Source organism: Gadus morhua, chromosome 4 (assembly GCF_902167405.1).
Source record: "Gadus morhua chromosome 4, gadMor3.0, whole genome shotgun sequence".
Lineage (NCBI taxonomy): Eukaryota > Metazoa > Chordata > Actinopteri > Gadiformes > Gadidae > Gadus > Gadus morhua.
Genome location: NC_044051.1, coordinates 34,785,388 through 34,810,774, shown reverse-complemented (window position 1 = coordinate 34,810,774; position 25,387 = coordinate 34,785,388). Strand labels below are relative to the sequence as shown.

General features: G+C 41.6%; 1 protein-coding gene across 1 annotated transcript in view; it reads left to right on the top strand.

Moving 5' to 3' along the window:
• LOC115542259 (uncharacterized) overlaps positions 1 to 25,387 on the top strand; it is a 578,272-nt gene that overhangs the window by 539,046 nt on the left and 13,839 nt on the right. The window contains exons 31-34 of the mRNA XM_030354447.1: positions 2,767 to 2,871; positions 2,992 to 3,075; positions 4,659 to 4,919; positions 19,414 to 19,674. Coding sequence (XP_030210307.1) covers positions 2,767 to 2,871; positions 2,992 to 3,075; positions 4,659 to 4,919; positions 19,414 to 19,674 — 711 coding nt within the window. The remainder of the gene's footprint in view (positions 1 to 2,766; positions 2,872 to 2,991; positions 3,076 to 4,658; positions 4,920 to 19,413; positions 19,675 to 25,387) is intronic.

Below are 25,387 nucleotides of genomic sequence, written 5' to 3'. Positions count from 1 at the left end.
GGGTGAGGCTGCATGCCTGTGGTGCAATGAAGCCACACAGGTTGAACCAGCCGTCACTAGGGTGGCAATCGTTTGGATTTTAACAATTCTGATTCAGATTCTGATTATGCTTATCGATTTAGATTCTGGAATTTCTGATTCTTTTAGGGGCGGGAAAAATAAACGGACAGGTTGCCGTGGGTCGTAACCACGGTGATAGCACGCCCCCTTCATTCCTAAAATTCTCAGCCCGAAATGGGCTCAATGGCACCTTCACTCTTTGGGTGCCTAAATGTCGGGGTATTAACCTCTGCGATCACCACGTAACCATCATGTGTGTCTTCCCACGAACAAAATAAGTTTGCACAGGTTTTGCATCGTGCTGAACACGTCATTGTTATTTACATAATGGAGCCAGGCCGATTTTGTTGCCAGGGTGAAACGCCTGCTGTGGCAGTAAGCCCGATTCCGACCCTGCAGTAAACCTGTTTTATACACCACCAGCTGCTGTCCAGTTTCGTAGGAGCCCAGTGAAGACACCTAGGTGTCGGTGGTAGGGTCAACTTGCTACCATCATCTAGCATACAAATGTGCTGTGTGCTGACACAATGTACAGACCACCTACTGCTCTTCGAGCCATCAATGTGTTGAGATCCCATTTGCCGACTTATGGGATCAAGAATGACCCATGAAAGGCATGATGAGACGGACGACCAATTTTTTTGTAAAAAAACATGTTTTTTAACAATAAGAATTGTATTCTCAAGTCTAAGCAAAAACAAAAACTAAGCAAAAACAAGTGCATATAAAACAAATAGCTTATGACAGGTGAAAACACATGAACAGGTAAACACAGGCACGTCTATCCGTCAAGCTGGCAGTCAGTATCCATAGCAGCAGCTAGAGTTCTCGCAACAAAATTGTAATTGATTATAATTATTTGGTTAATGATGTATCAAAGTACTTTTTTTCTTCTGAAGATGATTTCACCAATATTGATACATTTATAATTAGTGAGGTGAAGGGAAAAAAAAAAACTATTTCCTGAACATGAAGCCTATAGTTTGGAGTTGGATCTTTTGCTGAACAATAACCCAATATACTCCTGTGATGTGGAAGTTAAAATAGGTGGATATTCAAATGATAATTTGAGATATCATCTTTCTAACGTAGATCTCTATCTCTATCTCTCTCACACACATGCACGCACGCACGCACGCACGGCTGAGGATGCAACAATGACAAGACTTGGTAGTACTCTGTCACCCAGCCCACATGAGAAGAAGCCACCACCCACATGAGAAGGAAAGCCAGCAACCTTCTCTTCAGCAAAGAACATAAAGAACTGTTTCAGGAAGTGTTTCATCATTCATGTCCGGACTCATCGAAACGGTAAGTCGAAGTATCACTGTCGTGATACATCCTCTCCTGGGTGGGTTTATTTCACCATTTCTTTGCTTTATATTCAGGTGTTAAGTGTAAGATCCTCATTTCATACAGTTCACACTTTCTGCTTTACACACAGGGAGTTTCAGGTTAGAGTTTGTCGCCAACCTTTAGCTAGGCTAGGTAGGCATAGTGCCCCATGCGAGCACCATGATGGAACACAAGGGGGCCGTGGGGGTCCGGCTCAGGCCTTCTGGCCTCCTCAATTCATCTGATTGGAGAATGAAAAATAACGCAAATGGTGTCAGGAACCTTTTCTGCTCGGAGTCCAGGGAGCTCCGGCATAATACATGATGGAGCGGGAAGCGCTCAGCAACGTAAAAGAGGCGAGGAAAAAACATCCTCATTGATAATTGAATCTCACGTCTGCGCACACAACCACACAAAGTGTGTGTGTGGGTTACCATAACCATCAAAACATTAACCCTAGACTATGGGGAACATCAAATGACGAGCAGAATGGCAATGTAGAAGCTATATGGCCAAATGTTTTTCAAAACCTGTTTTTGAAATTTGATTTACCTGAAGACATGTGATTGCATGTTTTAGAATTAAGTTTAACTTTTGTAATGTATATGTTGTTCCCAGATGGAGATGCTATTTTTATTGCTGGGATTTCTCTTCTTTGTCAAAGGTGAGAAAATATTTCAGTTATAAGAGTTCTAACTGTAATAATTTCGGCTGTTCCTCTAATAACCTAATATCATAATTGAATCAGAATTGCCAGAATCTTTGCAAATTCTGTTAAGATTACCCCAAATATTAATAGCCTTATCGACTTTGTATGCAACCATACCGATAGGTTTGATGTGGACACAACTAATGCATTGTCCGAGGGCAACATTTACCACACCCTTCAGCCTGTAGTTCCTCATTCTGCATTATTGCAGACGCATCCAGATTTATAGAGGTGCAGGTAAAAGACATCAGGAAATCTTTCATACCTTCATACCAAAGATGACACAACATAACATAGCATACCGGTCATACCCTTACAAAGGTTGGCCAAGGTCCATCTCAAAGTCTGCGTGGATTTTCTAAAATGAACTTTCCCTTTGGTAGAAACAATTTTATAGTCGCAGGCAGTGTCGGTTTTCATGGCAAAAACTAACAAGCAAGACAATATATATAAACAACTCTGACTCCAGCAAGCGTTGCCAAATGAGCAGCAAAATATACACATACTAGAGCTAGTTCTTTGGTAACACGTGGTTACTTGGGTGTGGTGTTCTGTCTGCGTGTTGCAGTAATGTGATGTGGAGGCTATGGAGAGATACAGTTTGGATCATTAGTTTCAGACTTGACATTCTCTCTATATAAGTTGCAACCTTTCTCTTTCAGGTTGTGCTGGCCTTACTCTTTATGGAGAGGTCGGAGGGCCGGCCGTATTTCCATGCAAGTCAACTAGGGAGAACATGAAGTTTATTTACTTTCAAGGAGGCCCAGGTTTGACTGATTTTATAATTGGAAATCATAATAAGAAGAACCTCACTGGGCCCAGTCGACCTGACACCTACTTGAACCATGTGGATAAAACTGTAACCTTTTTGAATCTAACCGTCTTAGACGAAGGGACATACATATGCCACATAGGCTATGAGGTCGGCGGTGGAATTACTGAAGACACTACAATAACTCTCATCATAATTGGTAGGCCGCCGTTCACTCATTCCCACTCTCAACAAGAACATCGGTAACAAAAATAGATCATACCTATTACATTCAACCGCTCCAATCAGTTTGTTTTGAAATGCATAAATGTGGGCAGATCAACTCTTAAATGCAGGTATTGTATATTTTATGTAAAGCATGTAACTTTTTCCAGTGTTTCTATAAAACATGAAGTTTATTTTCAGACCTGGATTCATTTCAGATTTGACCTCTGGAACTAGGCAGAGGGCGAACACATGTCAGGCTGACAATTTCAATTTGTTTCACTCGAGTTTTCTACAGGCATTAGATCTATTGTGTTTATTTTTACGCTTTAATTAAACAAACTCTTTTTTATGAAAGTCAAAAATGAAGAAATAGGGGATAAGGATATCCTTTGCATGCAGTTTGAGTACCTCACATCAGAATTGATAGAACAATGGTAGGTTTCTAACTCTGACTCTAGCTCCTCCAGCTGCCAGGGGATTTCTGCGGTCTCCCACCACTGGAAGGATTGGGTTTGCGATGATTGGAATCTCCATATTGAACTTTACAGTGTGCATAATATAAGGCTGTGGGGCACAACTCCTCACAGCTAAACTGTTAAAGTACTATGAACCATTCTTGGTCGGACCCCTCATCTAAGACCACTTTGCCTTGGGAGACCCTACCAGGAGCACTATGCTCCAGACAGCACAGCCCTCAGGTTCATAGGGGCACACAAACCTCTCCACCACGATAAGGTGATGGTTCCCGGAACCATGTAAACTATATTAATTATAAATTCCAAAACTTTCCTCCTTGAAGGGAACTCTGTTGCATTCGGTAATCGACTTGTATGGCCTTCCTGTAAACACGGACCTACCGGTAATGCACAGACCTGTAAAAAAGAATGGTTTATTAAACTCTTAGTTCGCTAACTACGCTGTTGGCTCTTTGTTTTATGCGTCGGGACCCTAGTCATTCTACTTCAGAGATTTGATGCTATTCTGAGCAATAGTAGTGGTTAAGAAATGCTGATTCGGAAGCGTTCGCCGCAACGCCCCTAGCCAAAGCACTATTAGCCATTTGTCTAAAAAAAAATTCTCAACGGCTTATTTTACCTGTTTTCACACGGAAATAGACCCTGGGTTAGATTTTCGCCTGACTAACACTTTAAGGAAACATGAAGTAGCCTAAAGAAATTGGTAAAACTAATAGCCTTAGGCATTAGGGTAATAAAACAAATCGGCCCATATCGTACGGCAGGATTGAATTGGCAGTGCCGGGATATTCAGGCGAAAGTTAACCTAACCTTTACCATCGGTTCGCATATAGGCTAATATATAAAAATGACAGGGTTCTAGACTGCAGACAGACAGACATATTTAAGCACTGGCAAGAAAATGATCACCTACGCAAAACATTTTCTTTTTTGAATTTAAATGAAAAGTTGGGGGCACAAATGCTGCTAGCGGGAAATGTTGTAGTGAGCCGTGAAAGTTGTTAAAAAAATATTTTGTTTTTAAAATGGTCTGGGGGGTCTAGATACACAGCAGATGGAAGACCTCATCTCTGTTCTTGTGTTCTTTTCACCCGACCAGGGCCCCCTCCGACGCCCAGTATAGAGACCCAGCCGCTGTGTGACGTCAGTTGTACTTTGAAGTGTACCGCGGACACCACAGATCTGGGACCGGTCTCCTACGAATGGAAGAAAGACGACGGAGAGTGGACCGAGGGTGACGCGCTGAAGAATATCAGCAGTTCTGATACCCCTGAGAAGTTCTTCTGCAGGCTGAAGACCCGTGTGAGGACCAGCAACACCAGCCTGCCCATGGAAAATCCACTCTATAAACCAGTACCAGGTATGTCACCGCTGAAGGGTCGTATGAAGGTCATTTTGTTGCAAAGGCTTTAATTTGTAGAATAGTATTTGGGAAGTTGTAAGTTTGCTCTCAATTTGTATTTTGAAATGTAGAATTGGATAACAAATCCACACACACACGTGTCAGACTGCAAAAAATAGGATATGATCGGATCGGATAGGTTTTGTGAATTTGTTTCTTAGTAGTGTAGGCATTGTGTACGCAATGTCTAGCTTTTCCAAGGTTACTTAAACAGGCAGTTTCTTTTTCTCTGTTAGGCCGAACCCTAGCCTGTTCACCTCAAACATCCAAACTCTCAGTATAATACAAAATGAGAGCCAAATCATAGGCTTGACTTAACATTCTCATTGGGTATTCTCCTGTCCCCTTCGGTGCTAAATTGAGAAGTCTTGATTATAGTAGCCTTCTTCTACCTGACTATGAACGCCAACCTCCGCTTGATTTTATTGATCCATTTTAATTTGCCAATTGGGACGGTCAGTTGGGACAGTCGGTTAGGAACCAGCGAAATTATCCATCTGTGTGTGCTGATTCAAACCCCTCAGGTTGAGACAAATTATTAACATTGTGTGTGTTAGCATGCTGATGCCATGATGGTACCTTTTATGTTTATTTCCATTTCCTCTCCTTGCAGGTGTTTGGATGATTATCGGAATAATTATTGGCATATTATTATTCATTGTTGCTCTATTGGCAGCTCTGGTGAAGTGGCGTAAGTATCCATTCAATCACTGTTTTCTCTCTTTTTACTCTCACTAGCTCTAGGTCTCATTCAATTTATAGATATATCCTATATCTATATCGTATGTATATTGTGGCAGACTGCAGGGAGGAGTGAGGGGAGTGGTAGGTCTAGCAACCTGCTGGCTCCACCCCAAAGCCTTACATGGACTTCCTCCCGTTAACGAGGCAAGCCTGGGGATCGTTAAGCAGGGGTGCTTGGGCTTAAGAGGGCGAGTAAAGAGACACGGGAGGCGAGGAAGGCTAGGGCTAGCAAAGGACAGGCAGATTGTGATTGCCTCGAAGCGTGGTGCGGCCAATGGGAAAGAGATAGGTGGAAAGTGTTGGACTGTATCCTAGGTTTTCCCACCCTGGTTTGGTTTACTAGGTAAATAAACCTTTCTGCATTGGAACTGCTCTCTGTGTTGTGTCATTTTATCTATTCAGCTTGGTGGCGTGAAAACCCCACACCCACAGGCCCGCTACAATATATATATAAACATACTGATGAAAACATAGCAAATATAGAATAACTACAATGGAGGGACGGCATGGCTGTTCAATGGATAGACTTAGAATATTTGACCACGACAGGTTTCACAAACTAGAATACTAGTGTCCCCAATGTTGACCTAGCCTTTATTCCTGATCCAGGTCCGAGCCATCCACTTTCTATGTTAATCCTCGGGAATGATTTTCTGAGGAGACGCATATGTGAGTATTCTTTTGGCCAAATGCCCCCCATATTCGTATATGAGCTATGGAAGATCATTTGTGACTTGCATTTACTTTAAATTACCTCATTCTGCAGTGGTGCTTCAAAGCCAAATTCCAAGTGGTCTTTTTTTATGATTCAGCATATGTAGGCCTACAGTATGTGATATATAGACTAGAGCACCCCCAACTGTACAGCATCAGACTGGTGTTAAGCTACACAAACTGGCTGAATCCCTTTAGCTTAAAAAGTCGTCTGTTGGCGATGTTCAGTTCATCCCTGGGCCTCTGTTTAACATAGGCTTTTGTTCGTTCCGTTGTTTCTCCTCAGTTTGTAACCAGCAACGACCCCAATCAGTCCCACAAGCCGATCCAGTACCAGCAACCGAAGAAGTCGCAGGTGAGTCACTGTGGTTACCAAGAAAAAAGTGAAATGCTTAAAAAGATGATTATAAACTGTAGACAAAAGGTACATATTGTTGAAATATCATTACACTGTTGCCAAAATGTAATATTTTTCTGTTTTAAATTTTCATTAAAGAGCACATAGCGGAGGTGACCAGGCGAAACTTTGTTTAATATTCCACATTATATTGGCGATATAAGGCGAGATTTTCCTGCCTCAACCACTTGGTGAGACTCTGGGCTATTGAACTATTGTTCAAATAAATTTTCTCAATTCTAATTAGCATTTATCTTGCTATCCATCAGGAAAAAAGCCCACCACAAACCATGTAGCGCTAGCTCACATCAGCTCACAACAAACTCTAGCCACTCAACCCAGGCCGAGGGCCGAGTGGATCTATTGGTAGCTGGCACAGAACCCACCCACGACCCAAATGGACCATCCATACATAAATAAGATCATTGCTAATGCTAATAGGGGCCAGGCCTGAGTTAATATACTTCCTCTATAATGTGTTTTAAATCCATCTGTCGAAAGCGTCTTTTTCAGGTCACAAACGCTTCATGGCAGTGTTTACCAGAACCATGCCAGCACAGTTCAGCCAGAAAAACAGCTATGTGGACACAGGCCCCCTAAATAGGCCACTCTACGCATTAAGTTGAAATTGCCAATAGAGTTGCGAAGTCACGCCCCTTCCAGTAGAGCCCATGGGACCTATGAGATCGAAAAATATGAATGGGTTTTAATGGAGAGAAAGTCATTATTTTCTGGTCCCTTTATATGCCCTGGATTACACGTGTTGTTTATCATTATTTATGTTATTTATCATTTAAATCCACAAACAACATGTGTAATCCTGGGCATATTAAAGACTTGGACCAGAAAACAATTACTTTCTCTCCATTGAAACCATTCATATTTTTCGATCTCATAGGTCCCATGGGCTCTACTGGAAGGGGCGTGACTTCGCCACTCTTTATAAGCCGTTTCAAAACAATCCTTTATTTACATCACAGGTGAGGGTGTATGATGTATGACGGATCAACTATAGTTTTCCTAGTAACCAGAGAAAAAACCCATTCAGATGGATGAATGACACACACAGTGGCTTCTTGAACTGACTCTGGATTGCATATTTTCATCGAATGATTTGATTGCCTTCTTTAATAAATAGTTTTACTATCATACCTCATTCATCCTCCCGAGTCGTACCGTAACTGAAGAACATCTCTAATACAATGGCGAGCTGAAACAAACAAGATCCAAATTTGGAAATAAACTAACAACTTTAAAAAGTACTATGGCTTTGCGTGTGAATTGCATTTGTTTTTGTTTGTTTTACAGTCGCTGAGGAATTGGAGATGGAAACATGTAGGTAGTCACCCAGAGTGGCCTCTACATTGTTGCCATCTGCACATCTACTCGGCCGCCTCTGAATGTCCAACACCTGGAACCCGTTGATGGGACTACAGACCACTCCATGTTGCTCTCAACAAGAGCAATGAGGTCGCTGCACTCACCGGATCATTTGTCAATATTCCAACAAAGATCAGACACATGGATGTCTGCTGCAACACACACGTGGCTGAAATTTATTTAGCTTGCTGTTTTTGATTGTTTTGTTGTCCTGGGACAAACTGATCAAGTGGAGCTATCTAGCCTTCTCAATCTTCTGTGGGGCTAACGACACTGCATTGAAATAACGCATCTGGATTTCTTGCCCCTGAATTTAACAATTTCCAATAAATCATTTTCAGCTTTATTTTTCAATGTTAAAAGAACAGTCTTCCCTGGCGCTGTTTCGGTGGCTTCTCTCATAAAAAGCTACAGTCAGTGTTTAATGGCGTTGATTTACCTTTGAGCATTTCCTATTATAGGCTACTGTGTAAAATGCTGTTTAGAATTAATATTTATATCAAGAAAGAAAGAACCAGCGAGTGACGCTCTTATTCCTGCTCTCCTTGCTTGACCGCAATCTAGCTTCTAGGATCGTGGGGATTATTGACACTTATTACAAGATGAACCTTAAAATATGACTGAGGCAAATATGCTATGGGGCTAACAACATAAAGAAACTTGTTTCTGTACCTTTTGCTTGATCTGGTCTGTATGTTGTTGTTCCCTGCGCCCATATTTAGTACTCTGTAAGACTTGCCTATTTACAAAAATAGCCAGGAAACCACACCGTAACCAAACCGCAAACTACAGGCAGGTTTATGTAATGAGCTCCATCCAGCTCATCTGGGTCAATATGGGCCGTCTATGGACTGAATGGATGCGAGGTGACTGTGAGATTCACACATACTAATAATTAATAAAATATGCATGTTGAACGTTGTTGTAATTTTATAACTTTACTGTACACATAACAGTGTGTGCCTATAAGTCAATGGGCTATGTTTTTGTTTTTTTTGTTATTTAAAAAGGTATGGTTAGCCTGTAAATAGTTTTGTAATTGATTAGTTGGGAATGTTGACCATGGTTAATGCCCAGTTTATAGCTGTTTTTTTATTGTGTGGTATATTTGCACTCCAAACTCTGTAAACCCAGTAAAGCCACCTCGTTGGGGTCTCATGGTTTAGGCCCAAAATATTTAACTGACATGCTTCCATTACATAAGCCTTCTAGACCACTAAGATCCTCTGAGACCTATCTGTTAATTATCCCCAGAGTAAACACGAAAAATGGGAAAGCAGGATTTAGTTGCTATGCAACAAATATCTGGAATAAACTCCCTGAGGATTTAAGACTTGCCCCAACTCTGAACACCTTTAAAATAAGACTGAAGACTTTTACGTTTGCTTTAGCTTTCTGCTAAATCTTAAATACATTGCACTTTCTAAAAAGCTTTTTTAACTTTGCCTTTTTTTTATTTTAATACTAAAATGCCTTTTTAACTTTCTATTTTACTCATTTCTTATGTTTTCTTTTACGTATCTATTATTTTATTTTATTGTATGACAATGTTTATGTGTGAAGCACTTTGAGTCTGCCTTGTGTATGAGAAGTGCTACATAAATACAGTTGCCTTGCCTTGCCTTAGGGCAGGGAACATTTTTTCAGTGAATAAACATAACGTCAATAAAACTTTGATAGCCTACATTAACTCGTCCTTGAATCAATTTCTACATGAGTAATTTTCCCCGGATATGGGGGTGATAAGAAACAAAACTCCCATGTTCCAACACTACTTCAAGAGGTCGACAAACTTGGTGTATTGTGATTGTCTTGATTGAGGGGCCCCTATCGGCAGAAATTACATTTACCATTCAGTTCCTTAGAAAATATTCTAATAAAATGTAAGTAATTAAACCTTTACTATGTAACTTAGTGCCTTAACAATATTAATATCAATATACAGTATCTGAACAAGTAAATTCATCCACTTTTGTGACGTACGTTATCTTAACCATGTCTATCTGAAGTAGCTCCTTCCGTCATTATAGGACAAGATGGTCCTCAAAATAGAAGCCATCCTGCCGGCTGTTGGCTCTTAGCGCTTGTGCGCTAAAACGAAGACACATAACAGAACGCCTTGTAAGAACCAACGTTTCAAACACGAACTGCGATCCTATGCTACATGTCTTTCCCTCCCTTTCAACCCGTGATCTTTTAAACGGTTTGGGATCAGAGGCGCCGGAACTGGTGGGTCCAAATTGTGCAACCACACCAAAAGTATAATATATACATTTGTCCTTGTCATGGCGTGGCAGTGGCGGTTGCAGCATGACCTAGACCTATTCACAACATTGTAGCTTTAAATTACACGTCTGCTCTTGCCTCTTGGTCATGATGTCACGTGCACCAGCCAATCGGAAGCTTCGGCCGCAGGGTAGGGTACAAACCAGAAAAAGTAGAGGCCACGCGAGAGCAGCTCTCTGACCAAGCACCACTTTTACCTTGCAAATCGCTGAGCACTGCTGCTTTACCTTCATCTGTATTTGTTCCTAAAAAAAATCTAGACAAACTATACATCATGAAAGGGGAGACTCCACTGATTCAAACAGTCCCAACCACTCTAACCTGACCGGAAGCACACTTCAACACCCTGGCAGATGCCTGCTGCAGGGCTTTGTTCTTCTGCCAATACGACTCAAACCTTTGAACCCATTGCAGGGAAGAGATGCCCTGATTGGTCTGAAATGAGGCAACAGCAATCAACTCGAAACAGATATTATCACAGAGGACGCTATTTTTCATTGTTGGTAAGAAACGTGATGTGACTTATAAACCACGATCTACTGTTTTACATTTACAAACTAAATAGCTCCGTACAATTTATACATCTATGATGGAACCTCATCCCTTGGCTACTCGATGCTGACGATGAGCCCATTTTGGAAGTCTGACACAGTGTATAATAGTTCACACGCTGGAGTGAAGCGTCAGGATTCCCAGCGACCACAGCCTCCTATCCACTTCCTCATGATCTTCAGTCTTAGGGACTAACCCAGGCACACTTCCTTTATTTGAGATGAGCTCAGGATGCAACATGACAAGGCCTCGGTAATACCCCCTTCCGTGGCAATTTCTTTAAGGGATATTACGTCTCGAGGACGGATGAGAATTCTTCTTCTAAACTTAAAAATGCAAAAAAGCACCAAATAGTTCTAGACAATTAACCTATTTTAATGAATGCTTACACTAGACTCCTCTCTAGCAGAATGATCCAGAATACAGTTATACAGAGCTATTTAAACAGATTCACCCCCTCCCCACAATGCAGATGTAATTAATCAAATCAGATAATGTTTGAAGACATGACCCAAGTAAAAGAATGCATAAGGGGATGCCTCCAACCTTGTGAGCGGTTTACCCCAAGCACAAAGGTTAACCTTTAGATGACACTGAGGAAGGTAGGGTGGCTATACAACACAGGGCCTCCGATCCCCGTCTATAGTGAAGAATAAGGAAGAGTGTTCCCATTCAAACACTTCCCAGACTGAAGGGTACATCAAACCGGTACGTCCAAGAATAATTGGCCTTCATACATTTGCTCCTGGTTGGATTTATGCAACCATTTTATTCAGCCGTGGACTTGCATTTCATATAGTTCCCACTTTCAGCTTCATGAGTTTTCAAGTGAGAGCTGTCATAAGATGATACTTGAGTCCAAAGAAAAATACATCCTCAAGGCTGGTTTGTTCTTCCAGTGGCCCGTGTGAGCGGAACAAATACTTTATTATGTTGCTGTGTTTTTGGAATGTAAAAAGGTTTGGAGCAGAATTAATAACTATTCATAGCCTTCACCATGGCCAAGCAGTAGCGTCGCCAAAGAATTAGGATTGCGGGAGCTACGGGGCTGCTAGAAGAGAGAGAGAGAGAGAGAGAGAGAGAGAGAGAGAGAGAGAGAGAGAGAGAGAGAGAGAGAGAGAGAGAGAGAGAGAGAGAGAGAGAGAGAGAGTGAGTGTGTGTATGTGTGTATGCCTGTTTATTTGTTTGCATGTGTATATACTGTGTCCCTTATATGCTTTGCCACCACACATTTGTACCATGTCAATATCATTTTTCTATGTTTTTTTCGATAATTGCATCAGTGAGAATGCATACGCGTTCATTTAAGTGCATGCTGTCTCAAAAAGTGTGCATTTAGGCTGCATGCACACACACGCACACATATATCCTGTCCTTGAAGTGGTCGTTGAAGGGGTTCATTTTCTCACATTTTTCTTCATCCATGACTTCGGTAAGATGTGTGGGTATGTGTGTGAGTGTCATTTCTAGTACACACGCTGAAATAGATCCGTTCCAATGGTACTTCTAAATAGTTCTCCGCTGTACTGCTGTGTGAGTGTGTATGTGTGTATGTGAATGTGTATATGCATGTGTTTGTGTGTGTGTGTGTGTGTGTGTGTGTGTGTGTGTGTGTGTGTGTGTGTGTGTGTGTGTGTGTGTGTTCTCCACTGCTGTGTGTGGGGGACATCAGTACACGAGTAATTAAGGTATACTCGGCTAAACCTACTCCATCGGGTGAAATTGAAACCATGGAGAGAGAGAGAGAGAAAGAGAGAGAGAGAGAGAGAGAGAGAGAGAGAGAGAGAGAGAGAGAGAGAGAGAGAGAGAGAGAGAGAGAGAGAGAGAGAGAGAGAGAGAGGTGTGTTTCAATAAAGTCAACTCTCAGGGTGGTACGTGCCCCCCTTCCCCCCCGCTGTTGCCAAGCCACGTATTGTTTGCGAGAGGATGTAGACAGAGGAGTGTCACACAGCCAGTAACATCATGTGACATCCTCGATGTGAAAAAAGATTGAGGAGACTAACCCCCTGTAGCCACACCCCTGTGCATGTACACACACAATGTATATGAAAACACCAGACTATTGAGAACATCTGATGGTGAGCAGAACGGTGATGTAGAAGCTCATTACGGAGTTTTATGGCTAAAAGTAAAGGCTCATATTTCGGGTTACCTCGGACATGGTTGAGAAGAATTGGGGGAAAGCAGCCGGACTGCCGCCGAGATCCCCCTCAACGGACCTGCCAGCTTCGGTGGCAGTTCAGCTCCCGGAGTACCCCCCGCCGGAGCAGCCGGAAAGCTTTGGCGTTAGTTCATGCATACCTCACTCAAAATATCATGTACCTGCAGACGTTTTTCGAAATGTGTATGCGTGTGGGAGCACCAGAGACACAAAACAACACCCTGAATCCCAGGAAAAGTGTTGTTTTCATAATATGTCCCCTTTAAGCATTGGGGGATCATGAGCTCAGTCCCCTGCAGACATTTCCTCCAACACATACACAACAGCGGAGTCTCCATTAACCTCTTCGTCAGTTTGTGCTGGGAGGATAGTACTAGTGGCCGGCGGCAACTTTTGACGCGAGGCATGCTGATTAGACCGGATATAGTATTTGGTTTAAAACAACCACTATAACGTAATATGGTGATGTTTAATAACGGAGTTGGTGTGTCGGTCGAAGCGTTGTTTGCTGGTGCGTGACCAAAAAGCTGAGTTTCTAATGGGCTTTGTTGTGCTTTGTCACGCGGTTAAAAAGCTGCGGCGAATTCAGTTTTAATTCAGTGTGGCATGGTTTGACTCGGCGTGGGCCAAAAGTGTCAATGGAGGAGGGGAGCAGAACAGCCCAGTCACTTTCAGCGCTCACAGCTCAGCGCATTCAACCAGAAGGACGCGTTGAGGTGACGATTACTACCCAATCACAGCACATTACGCCCTAATGTGCTGTCATTGGGTAGTTATCTACGGGTCTCTACGACTACAGGAGCAGGCATCCTGTCCACACGCAATGCTCGCACTCACACACTTGCGTGTGTTCATGGTAACGTGTGCATTAACATAACTATCAAAACCTTAACATGGACATGGACTATGGAGCACAGTTAATGGTGAGCAGTTTGGTGATGTTGAAGCTCATTGCAAAATGTGTTTGAAATGTTTGTTTGAAATTTGGTACAATAGATTTAGCTACTTGACCAAATGTGTAATTGCATGTTGAATCATTTGGATACACTTTTGTAACGTAAGATCTTCCATAGGGTTAGCCTAGCAGGTTTCACATATTTATGATTTATTTTCAAAGCAAATGTATTTTGTCATATTGATATAATTACAATTTACAATATTATGCATAGAGTACATCATTACAACATTTTCAAAGTTAAGGGCTCTGATATCAGTATGATAAGCTTGTATAACCTGATTTAAAACCGAAGTGGGAAAATCAAATTATGTCAATGTTTTCAATGATAAGCAAATGAGGGGTAGAAACCCCCACCTGGACACTCATTGGCCACTTCTTGCTCCTTTTATATTGACATTTTTGTCATTTAACAAATGCTTATATCCTGATTTACAAAAAGGAAATAAAAGAAGCAAGAAACAATGTTTAATCTTTACTCTCTTTAAATAAAAAATCTCAATATGTCCTTCATTCACCATAGACATCCAGGTGAGTGTGTGTGGTTGATCTCACCAGCCTCATGTAAAGCAGCCTCCCTCCTCTTACTGATTGGATACTGGGATGTGGGTGAGGCTGCATGCCTGTGGTGCAATGAAGCCACACAGGTTGAACCAGCCGTCACTAGGGTTGGCCATCGTTTGGATTTTAACAATTCTGATTCAGATTCTGATTATGCTTATCGATTTAGATTCTGGAATTTCTGATTCTTTGAGGGGCGGGGAAAAAAAACGGACAGGTTGCCGTGGGTCGTAACCACGGTGATAGCACGCCCCCTTTCTTCCTAAAACTCTCAGCCCGAAATGGGCTCAATGGCCCCTTCACTCTTTGGGTGCCTAAATGTCGGGGTATTAACCTCTGCGATCACCACGTAACCACCATGTGCATCTGCCCACGAACAAAATAAGTTTGCACAGGTTTTGCATCGTGCTGAACACGTCATTGTTATTTACATAATGGAGCCAGGCCGATTTTGTTGCCAGGGTGAAACGCCTGCTGTGGCAATAGGCCCGATTCCGACCCTGCAGTAAACCTGTTTTATATGCCACCAGCTGCTGTCCAGTTTCGTAGGAGCCCAGTGAAGACACCTAGGTGTCGGTGGTAGGGTCAACTTGCTACCATCATCTAGCATACAAATGTGCTGTGTGCTGACACAATGTACAGACCACCTACTGCTCTTCGAGCCATCAATGTGTTGAGATCACATTTGCCGACTTATGGGATCAAGAATGACCCATGAAAGGCATGATGAGACGGACGACCAATTTTTTTTTAAAAAAACATGTTTTTTAACAATAAGAATTGTATTCTCAAGTCTAAGCAAAAACAAAAACTAAGCAAAAACAAGTGCATATAAAACAAATAGCTTATGACAGGTGAAAACACATGAACAGGTAAACACAGGCACGTCTATCCGTCAAGCTGGCAGTCAGTATCCATAGCAGCAGCTAGAGTTCTCGCAACAAAATTGTAATTGATTATAATTATTTGGTTAATGATGTATCAAAGTACTTTTTTTCTTCTGAAGATGATTTCACCAATATTGATACATTTATAATTAGTGAGGTGAAGGGAAAAAAAAAAACTATTTCCTGAACATGAAGCCTATAGTTTGGAGTTGGATCTTTTGCTGAACAATAACCCAATATACTCCTGTGATGTGGAAGTTAAAATAGGTGGATATTCAAATGATAATTTGAGATATCATCTTTTTAACGTAGATCTCTATCTCTATCTCTCTCACACACATGCACGCACGCACGCACGCACGGCTGAGGATGCAACAATGACAAGACTTGGTAGTACTCTGTCACCCAGCCCACATGAGAAGAAGCCACCACCCACATGAGAAGGAAAGCCAGCAACCTTCTCTTCAGCAAAGAACATAAAGAACTGTTTCAGGAAGTGTTTCATCATTCATGTCCGGACTCATCGAAACGGTAAGTCGAAGAATACTTTGTCGTGATACATCCTCTCCTGGGTGGGTTTATTTCACCATTTCTTTGCTTTATATTCAGGTGTTAAGTGTAAGATCCTCATTTCATACAGTTCACACTTTCTGCTTTACACACAGGGAGTTTCAGGTTAGAGTTTGTCGCCAACCTTTAGCTAGGCTAGGTAGGCATAGTGCCCCATGCGAGCACCATGATGGAACACAAGGGGGCCGTGGGGGTCCGGCTCAGGCCTTCTGGCCTCCTCAATTCATCTGATTGGAGAATGAAAAATAACGCAAATGGTGTCAGGAACCTTTTCTGCTCGGAGTCCAGGGAGCTCCGGCATAATACATGATGGAGCGGGAAGCGCTCAGCAACGTAAAAGAGGCGAGGAAAAAACATCCTCATTGATAATTGAATCTCACGTCTGCGCACACAACCACACAAAGTGTGTGTGTGGGTTACCATAACCATCAAAACATTAACCCTAGACTATGGGGAACATCAAATGACGAGCAGAATGGCAATGTAGAAGCTATATGGCCAAATGTTTTTCAAAACCTGTTTTTGAAATTTGATTTACCTGAAGACATGTGATTGCATGTTTTAGAATTAAGTTTAACTTTTGTAATGTATATGTTGTTCCCAGATGGAGATGCTATTTTTATTGCTGGGATTTCTCTTCTTTGTCAAAGGTGAGAAAATATTTCAGTTATAAGAGTTCTAACTGTAATAATTTCGGCTGTTCCTCTAATAACCTAATATCATAATTGAATCAGAATTGCCAGAATCTTTGCAAATTCTGTTAAGATTACCCCAAATATTAATAGCCTTATCGACTTTGTATGCAACCATACCGATAGGTTTGATGTGGACACAACTAATGCATTGTCCGAGGGCAACATTTACCACACCCTTCAGCCTGTAGTTCCTCATTCTGCATTATTGCAGACGCATCCAGATTTATAGAGGTGCAGGTAAAAGACATCAGGAAATCTTTCATACCTTCATACCAAAGATGACACAACATAACATAGCATACCGGTCATACCCATACAAAGGTTGGCCAAGGTCCATCTCAAAGTCTGCGTGGATTTTCTAAAATGAACTTTCCCTTTGGTAGAAACAATTTTATAGTCGCAGGCAGTGTCGGTTTTCATGGCAAAAACTAACAAGCAAGACAATATATATAAACAACTCTGACTCCAGCAAGCGTTGCCAAATGAGCAGCAAAATATACACATACTAGAGCTAGTTCTTTGGTAACACGTGGTTACTTGGGTGTGGTGTTCTGTCTGCGTGTTGCAGTAATGTGATGTGGAGGCTATGGAGAGATACAGTTTGGATCATTAGTTTCAGACTTGACATTCTCTCTATATAAGTTGCAACCTTTCTCTTTCAGGTTGTGCTGGCCTTACTCTTTATGGAGAGGTCGGAGGGCCGGCCTTATTTCCATGCAAGTCAACTAGGGAGAACATGAAGTTTATTTACTTTCAAGGAGGCCCAGGTTTGACTGATTTTATAATTGGATATCATAATAAGAAGAACCTCACTGGGCCCAGTCGACCTGACACCTACTTGAACCATGTGGATAAAACTGTAACCTTTTTGAATCTAACCGTCTTAGACGAAGGGACATACATATGCCACATAGGCTATGAGGTCGGCGGTGGAATTACTGAAGACACTACAATAACTCTCATCCTAATTGGTAGGCCGCCGTTCACTCATTCCCACTCTCAACAAGAACATCGGTAACAAAAATAGATCATACCTATTACATTCAACCGCTCCAATCAGTTTGTTTTGAAATGCATAAATGTGGGCAGATCAACTCTTAAATGCAGGTATTGTATATTTTATGTAAAGCATGTAACTTTTTCCAGTGTTTCTATAAAACATGAAGTTTATTTTCAGACCTGGATTCATTTCAGATTTGACCTCTGGAACTAGGCAGAGGGCGAACACATGTCAGGCTGACAATTTCAATTTGTTTCACTCGAGTTTTCTACAGGCATTAGATCTATTGTGTTTATTTTTACGCTTTAATTAAACAAACTCTTTTTTATGAAAGTCAAAAATGAAGAAATAGGGGAGAAGGATATCCTTTGCATGCAGTTTGAGTACCTCACATCAGAATTGATAGAACAATGGTAGGTTTCTAACTCTGACTCTAGCTCCTCCAGCTGCCAGGGGATTTCTGCGGACTCCCACCACTGGAAGGATTGGGTTTGCGATGATTGGAATCTCCATATTGAACTTTACAGTGTGCATAATATAAGGCTGTGGGGCACAACTCCTCACAGCTAAACTGTTAAAGTACTATGAACCATTCTTGGTCGGACCCCTCATCTAAGACCACTTTGCCTTGGGAGACCCTACCAGGAGCACTATGCTCCAGACAGCACAGCCCTCAGGTTCATAGGGGCACACAAACCTCTCCACCACGATAAGGTGATGGTTCCCGGAACCATGTAAACTATATTAATTATAAATTCCAAAACTTTCCTCCTTGAAGGGAACTCTGTTGCATTCGGTAATCGACTTGTATGGCCTTCCTGTAAACACGGACCTACCGGTAATGCACAGACCTGTAAAAAAGAATGGTTTATTAAACTCTTAGTTCGCTAACTACGCTGTTGGCTCTTTGTTTTATGCGTCGGGACCCTAGTCATTCTACTTCAGAGATTTGATGCTATTCTGAGCAATAGTAGTGGTTAAGAAATGCTGATTCGGAAGCGTTCGCCGCATCGCCCCTAGCCAAAGCACTATTAGCCATTTGTCTAAAAAATAATTCTCAACGGCTTATTTTACCTGTTTTCATACGGAAATAGACCCTGGGTTAGATTTTCGCCGGACTAACACTTTAAGGAAACATGAAGTAGCCTAAAGAAATTGGTAAAACTAATAGCCTTAGGCATTAGGGTAATAAAACAAATCGGCCCATATCTTACGTCAGGATTGAATTGGCAGTGCCGGGATATTCAGACGAAAGTTAACCTAACCTTTACCATCGGTTCGCATATAGGCTAATATATAAAAATGACAGGGTTCTAGACTGCAGACAGACAGACATATTTAAGCACTGGCAAGAAAATGATCACCTACGCAAAACATTTTCTTTTTTGAATTTAAATGAAAAAGTTGCCAAATGCTGCTAGCGGGAAATGTTGTAGTGAGCCGTGAAAGTTGTTAAAAAAATATTTTGTTTTTAAAATGGTCTGGGGGATCTAGATACACAGCAGATTGAAAACCTCATCTCTGTTCTTGTGTTCTTTTCACCCGACCAGGGCCCCCTCCGACGCCCAGTATAGAGACCCAGCCGCTGTGTGACGTCAGTTGTGCTCTGAAGTGTACCGCGGACACCACAGATCTGGGACCGGTCTCCTACGAATGGAAGAAAGACGACGGAGAGTGGACCGAGGGTGACGCGCTGAAGAATATCAGCAGTTCTGATACCCCTGAGAAGTTCTTCTGCAGGCTAAAGACCCGTGTGAGGACCAGCAACACCAGCCTGCCCATGGAAAATCCACTCTATAAACCAGTACCAGGTATGTCACCGCTGAAGGGTCGTATGAAGGTCATTTTGTTGCAAAGGCTTTCATTTGTAGAATAGTATTTGGGAAGTTGTAAGTTTGCTCTCAATTTGTATTTTGAAATGTAGAATTGGATAACAAATCCACACACACGTGTCAGACTGTGCAGTGGCGTATCCAGGACATTTTTACTAGGGTGGCCAAGATGGGACACAAAGCTTGTGTGGGGTGGCCATGGCATAGCGAAGTTTAATACATACACGTACGCAGCCAACTGCGGTTCGAATCCCGGTCCTTTGCTGCATGTCACATCCCCTCTCTCTCCCATGATTTCCTGTCTCATAACTGTCAAATAAAGGTGTCTATGCTGGTAAAATTACTTCTTTTTTTTAAAGTCATTTTTTAAATTCCATTACCACCTATCACAGTCCTCAAGTATATCTGGTTATTTTAACATGTCTATTTTTAATCAGTAATTATGTTCAGAATAAGGTACACATTTTCTAAGAGCCATTTCCTTATAGTGGATTAAAGTCCTCATCTCTTCACAAGTTAAATTAGAGTAGCAAAATTCAACTGCTCTTAACTCATCCTATATAATAACATTAATCAGCTCATCATCTGTGTCACCTGTATTGTTACCTGTGTTTGCTTTACTAATTGAGGCGCCATCTTGTGGTTACATAAAACACAGCAATCCAGGCAACAGAACAAACCAAAATGCTTTAAGATAGACCTTATTAAAAAGTGTATCTGTAAGCAAAGGATAAATTAAGCTTGTAAGGAAAAAAACAGAAATATTTGTTGTTCTTTACATGCTTAGTTTATGTTATTATTTAGCTTAGATATAATTTGTTGGAGATACTGGAATTAGATTTTTTTGGTTTGTTCTTTGCTTTGGTGTGTTTTTATTTAACCACAAGATGGCACCTAAATTAGTAAAGCAAACATAGGTAACAATACAGGTGACACAGATGATGGCCTGATGACTGAATAATGTTATTCTAGGATGCCTTGTGATGTATGAAAATGTGCAAAAAGTGGGTTTTCAACCCAGACAGTATTCATGTCCAGGGCCCTGATGAAGGTATAAACGTTGGCTTTGATTCAGCATAAATTATGACGTTTATTTAAATCAAACAGTTAAGCCTTAGAATCACAAATTAACTTGATAAATATACATAAACAATTGTAACATAAACCAAACAAATCTTAACTCCAAAGTATATACTATAAAGTAATGTTATGTAAACCTTCAAACTCTCATGAACAATAGAGGATTCTAATAATAGTAACAAAGTGCAATAGAGGTAGCTAGTTCTTGCTTTTGCTCATTCTCCTGCTACAAAATGCTTTCACATAGGCCATAAGATCACAAGACAAGACTTAAGTCCAATGCAATGCCACCAGACCAAATATAACTTGTAACCCCTTAAATAACACCTTTGACTCCATTAAAATGTCAAAAAGAAAGGAGGTGTCAACAATGTGCCTAATTATGTCTATTTATAGGATCTACAAAGGTTTATTTTTACATAACTACCACTCTTACAACTCACTTTTAATAACACAATTAACACATATTGCATCTCAAGCATTTGTGGCATTTGAATGCAACAAATAAGTCACAGCTTGTTCTTGTGTTATAGCTACTTAAATCTAGACTGTCACTGTTTCACACACTGGTTGGCCAAAAATATAACATTAGCTCTGTTGAACACACACATCTGCAAAAAACACCATCAGTCTTCAGTCCAGAAAACATCTTTTCATATTTCATGGCGGTATCCAAAACACAAACGTTACATGCTTAACCTGGTTTGCAGGCTGCTAAGCAAGCTAGTGCAGTGTAGTTCGTCTTTTAGCTGCTACTTAGTGCTGGATAAAGTTTTCCTACACATTCAGAGGGAACTACGATATAACTAAACATTAAATTACCATACCTCTCAACGACAGATTTCAGCGTCTTTATCGTTTTTATATTGTTCACGTTGTCACTGTGACCGTCGTCGTCCTCCTGTTTCACGGACCAGCAGCATGTGCAGCGCGCTCATCTCATGGGTCACCTGACCTGCATAGCTAAATGTCCGCCGAGCAGAAATCAGCTCTCACAGCCTCAGCACGACCATTACTGTGTTAGTTAAAAATGTAAAACTGACCCTAAATCAGTTGATCAGCTGTCATCATTGATTGACAGCATTTCTCTTATTTCTTGTGTTGACGAACTTGACCAACTACCTATCAGATCTTGGGTGGCCACAGGGGTGGCCAATGAGCTTTCAGGGGTGGCCCTGGCCACCCCAGGCCACCCCCCAGAATCGCCACTGAGACTGTGGGATCTGCGCACCTTGACCTTTGCAAAAAATAGGATAGGATTGGATCGGATAGGTTTTGTGAATTTGTTTCTTAATAGTGTAGGCATTGTGTACGCAATGTCTAGCAAACATTATCACTTTTCCAATAGGTTACTTAAACAGGCGGTTTATTTTTCTCTTTTAGGCCGAACCCTAGCCTGTTCACCTCAAACATCCAAACTCTCAGTATAATACAAAAGGAGAGCCAAATCATAGGCTTGACTTAACATTAGGGTTGCCGCGGTATACCGTATTACCGGTGCTACCGGTGTTGAGGCCAACACCGATTCCTCGTTGTTGCACACCGGCAACACCAATTTTTATTTTATTTTTTTCAGTAATAAAAAACAAATTCAGTAAAAATTAATAATCTAATTGTAATTAAGAAAATTAAAATGTGTAGAATAGGCCACAGTTCTGCTCTCGCGCCGAGAATTGACGTGCTTCCTTACGAGACCGGTAACGATAGCAACGCCGGTAAACAAACCCCGCGAAGCCCAATCCCTTCCGTGAGCTCCCCGCGCTACGGCCATCCGGAGGCACACAGAGCTTTTGGCCGTGATATCATGATATATAGAATTATGTTATACTATTATATATAGAACGTTATAAGACGCCGAGAATTGGCGCGCTGCCAGCCGCTGTCACCGAGTGTGAGAGGAGAGTTGACGGAGAAGATGGCGGTTGACCTATAGTTTCAAAGTTAATACCGTTTATATTGGTAATACCGGTGTTGACACGAGCGTATTACTCGGTGTGAAAATGTCCACACCGTGGTAACCCTACGTAACATTCTCATTGGGTATTCTCCTGTCCTCTTCGGCGCTAACTTGAGAAGTCTTGATTTTAGTAGCCTTCTTCTACCTGACTATGAACGCCAACCTCCGTCTTGATTTTATAGATCCATTTTAATTTGCCAATTGGGTCGGTCAGTTGGGACAGTCGGTTAGGAACCAGCGAAATCATCCATCTGTGTGTGTTGTTTCATACCCCTCAGGTTGAGACAAATTATTAACATTGTGTGTGTTAGCAAGCTGATGCCATGATGTTACCTTTTATATTTATTTCCATTTCCTCTCCTTGCAGATGTTGGGAAGATTATCAGCATAATTATTGCCATATTATGCATTTTTGCTCCAATTGCAGTAATTGCTCTGGTGAAGTGTTGTAAGTATCCATTCAATCACCGTTTTCTCTCTTTTTACTCCCACTAGCTCTAGGTCTCACTCAATTTATAGATATATCCTAGAATTATATCGTACGTATATGTATATTGTGGCAGACTGCAGGGAGGAGTGAGGGGAGTGGTAGGTCTAGCAACCTGCTGGCTCCACCCCAAAGCCTTACATGGACTTCCTCCCTTTAACGAGGCAAGCCTGGGGATCGTTAAGCAGGGGTGCTTGGGCTTAAGAGGGCGAGTAAAGAGACACGGGAGGCGAGGAAGGCTAGGGCTAGCAAAGGACAGGCAGATTGTGATTGCCCAGAAGCGTGGTGCGGCCTAAGGGAAAGAGATAGGTGGAAAGTGTTGGACTGTATCCTAGGTTTTCCCACCCTGGTTTGGTTTACTAGGTAAATAAACCTTTCTGCATTGGAACTGCTCTCTGTGTTGTGTCATTTTATCTATTCAACTTGGTGGCGTGAAAACCCCACACCCACAGGCCCGCTACAATATAAACATACTGATGAAAACATAGCAAATATAGAATAACTACATAGAGGGACGGCATGGCTGTTCAATGGATAGACTTAGAATATTTGACCACGACAGGTTTCACAAACTGGAATACTAGTGTCCCCAATGTTGACCTAGCCGTTATTCCTGATCCAGGTCCGAGCCATCCACTTTCTATGTTAATCCTCGGGAATGATTTTCTGAGGAGACGCATATGTGAGTATTCTTTTGGCCAAATGCCCCCCATATACGTATATGAGCTATGGAAGATCATTTGTGACTTGCATTTACTTTAAATTACCTCATTCTGCAGTGGTGTTTCAAAGCCAAATTCCAAGTGGTCTTTTTTTATGATTCAGCACATGTAGGCCTACAGTATGTGATATATAGACTAGAGCACCCCCAACTGTACAGCATCAGACTGGTGTTAAGCTACACAAACTGGCTGAATCCCTTTAGTTTAAAAAGTCGCCTGTTGGCGATGTTCAGTTCATCCCTGGGCCTCTGTTTAACATGGGCTTTTGTTCATTCCGTTGTTTCTCCTCAGTTTGTAACCAGCAACGACCCCAATCAGTCCCACAAGCCGATCCAGTACCAGCAACCGAAGAAGTCGCAGGTGAGTCACTGTGGTTACCAAGAAAAAAGTGAAATGCTTAAAAAGATGATTATAAACTGTAGACAAAAGGTACATATTGTTGAAATATCATTACACTGTCGCCAAAATGTAATATTTTTCTGTTTAAATTTTCATTAAAGAGCACATAGCGGAGGTGACCAGGCGAAACTTTGTTTGATATTCCACATTATATTGGCGATATAAGGCGAGAGTTTCCTGGCTCAACCACTTGGTGAGACTCTGGGCTATTGAACTATTGTTCAAATAAATTTTCTCAATTCTAATTAGCATTTATCTTGCTATCCATGAGGAAAAAAGACCACCACAAACCATGTAGCGCTAGCTCACATCAGCTCACAACAAACTCTAGCCACTCAACCCAGGCCGAGGGCCGAGTGGATCTATTGGTAGCTGGCACAGAACCCACCCACGACCCAAATGGACCATCCATACATAAATAAGATCATTGCTAATGCTAATAGGGGCTAGGCCTGAGTTAATATACTTCCTCTATAATGTGTTTTAAATCCATCTGTCGAAAGCGCCTTTTTCAGGTCACAAACGCTTCATGGCAGTGTTTACCAGAACCATGCCAGCACAGTTCAGCCAGAAAAACAGCTATGTGGACACAGGCCCCCTAAATAGGCCACTCTACGCGTTAAGTTGAAATTGCCAATAGAGTTGCGAAGTCACGCCCCTTCCAGTAGAGCCCATGGGACCTACGTGATCGAAAAATATGAATGGGTTTTAATGGAGAGAAAGTCATTATTTTCTGGTCCCTTTATATGCCCTGGATTACACATGTTGTTTATCATTATTTATTTATGTTATTTATCATTTAAATCCACAAACAACATGTGTAATCCTGGGCATATTAAAGACTTGGACCAGAAAACAATTACTTTCTCTCCATTGAAACCATTCATATTTTTCGATCTCATAGGTCCCATGGGCTCTACTGGAAGGGGCGTGACTTCGCCCCTTATAAGCCGTTTCAAAACAATCCTTTATTTACATCACAGGTGAGGGTGTATGATGTATGACGGATCAACTATAGTTTTCCTAGTAACCAGAGAAAAACCCCAT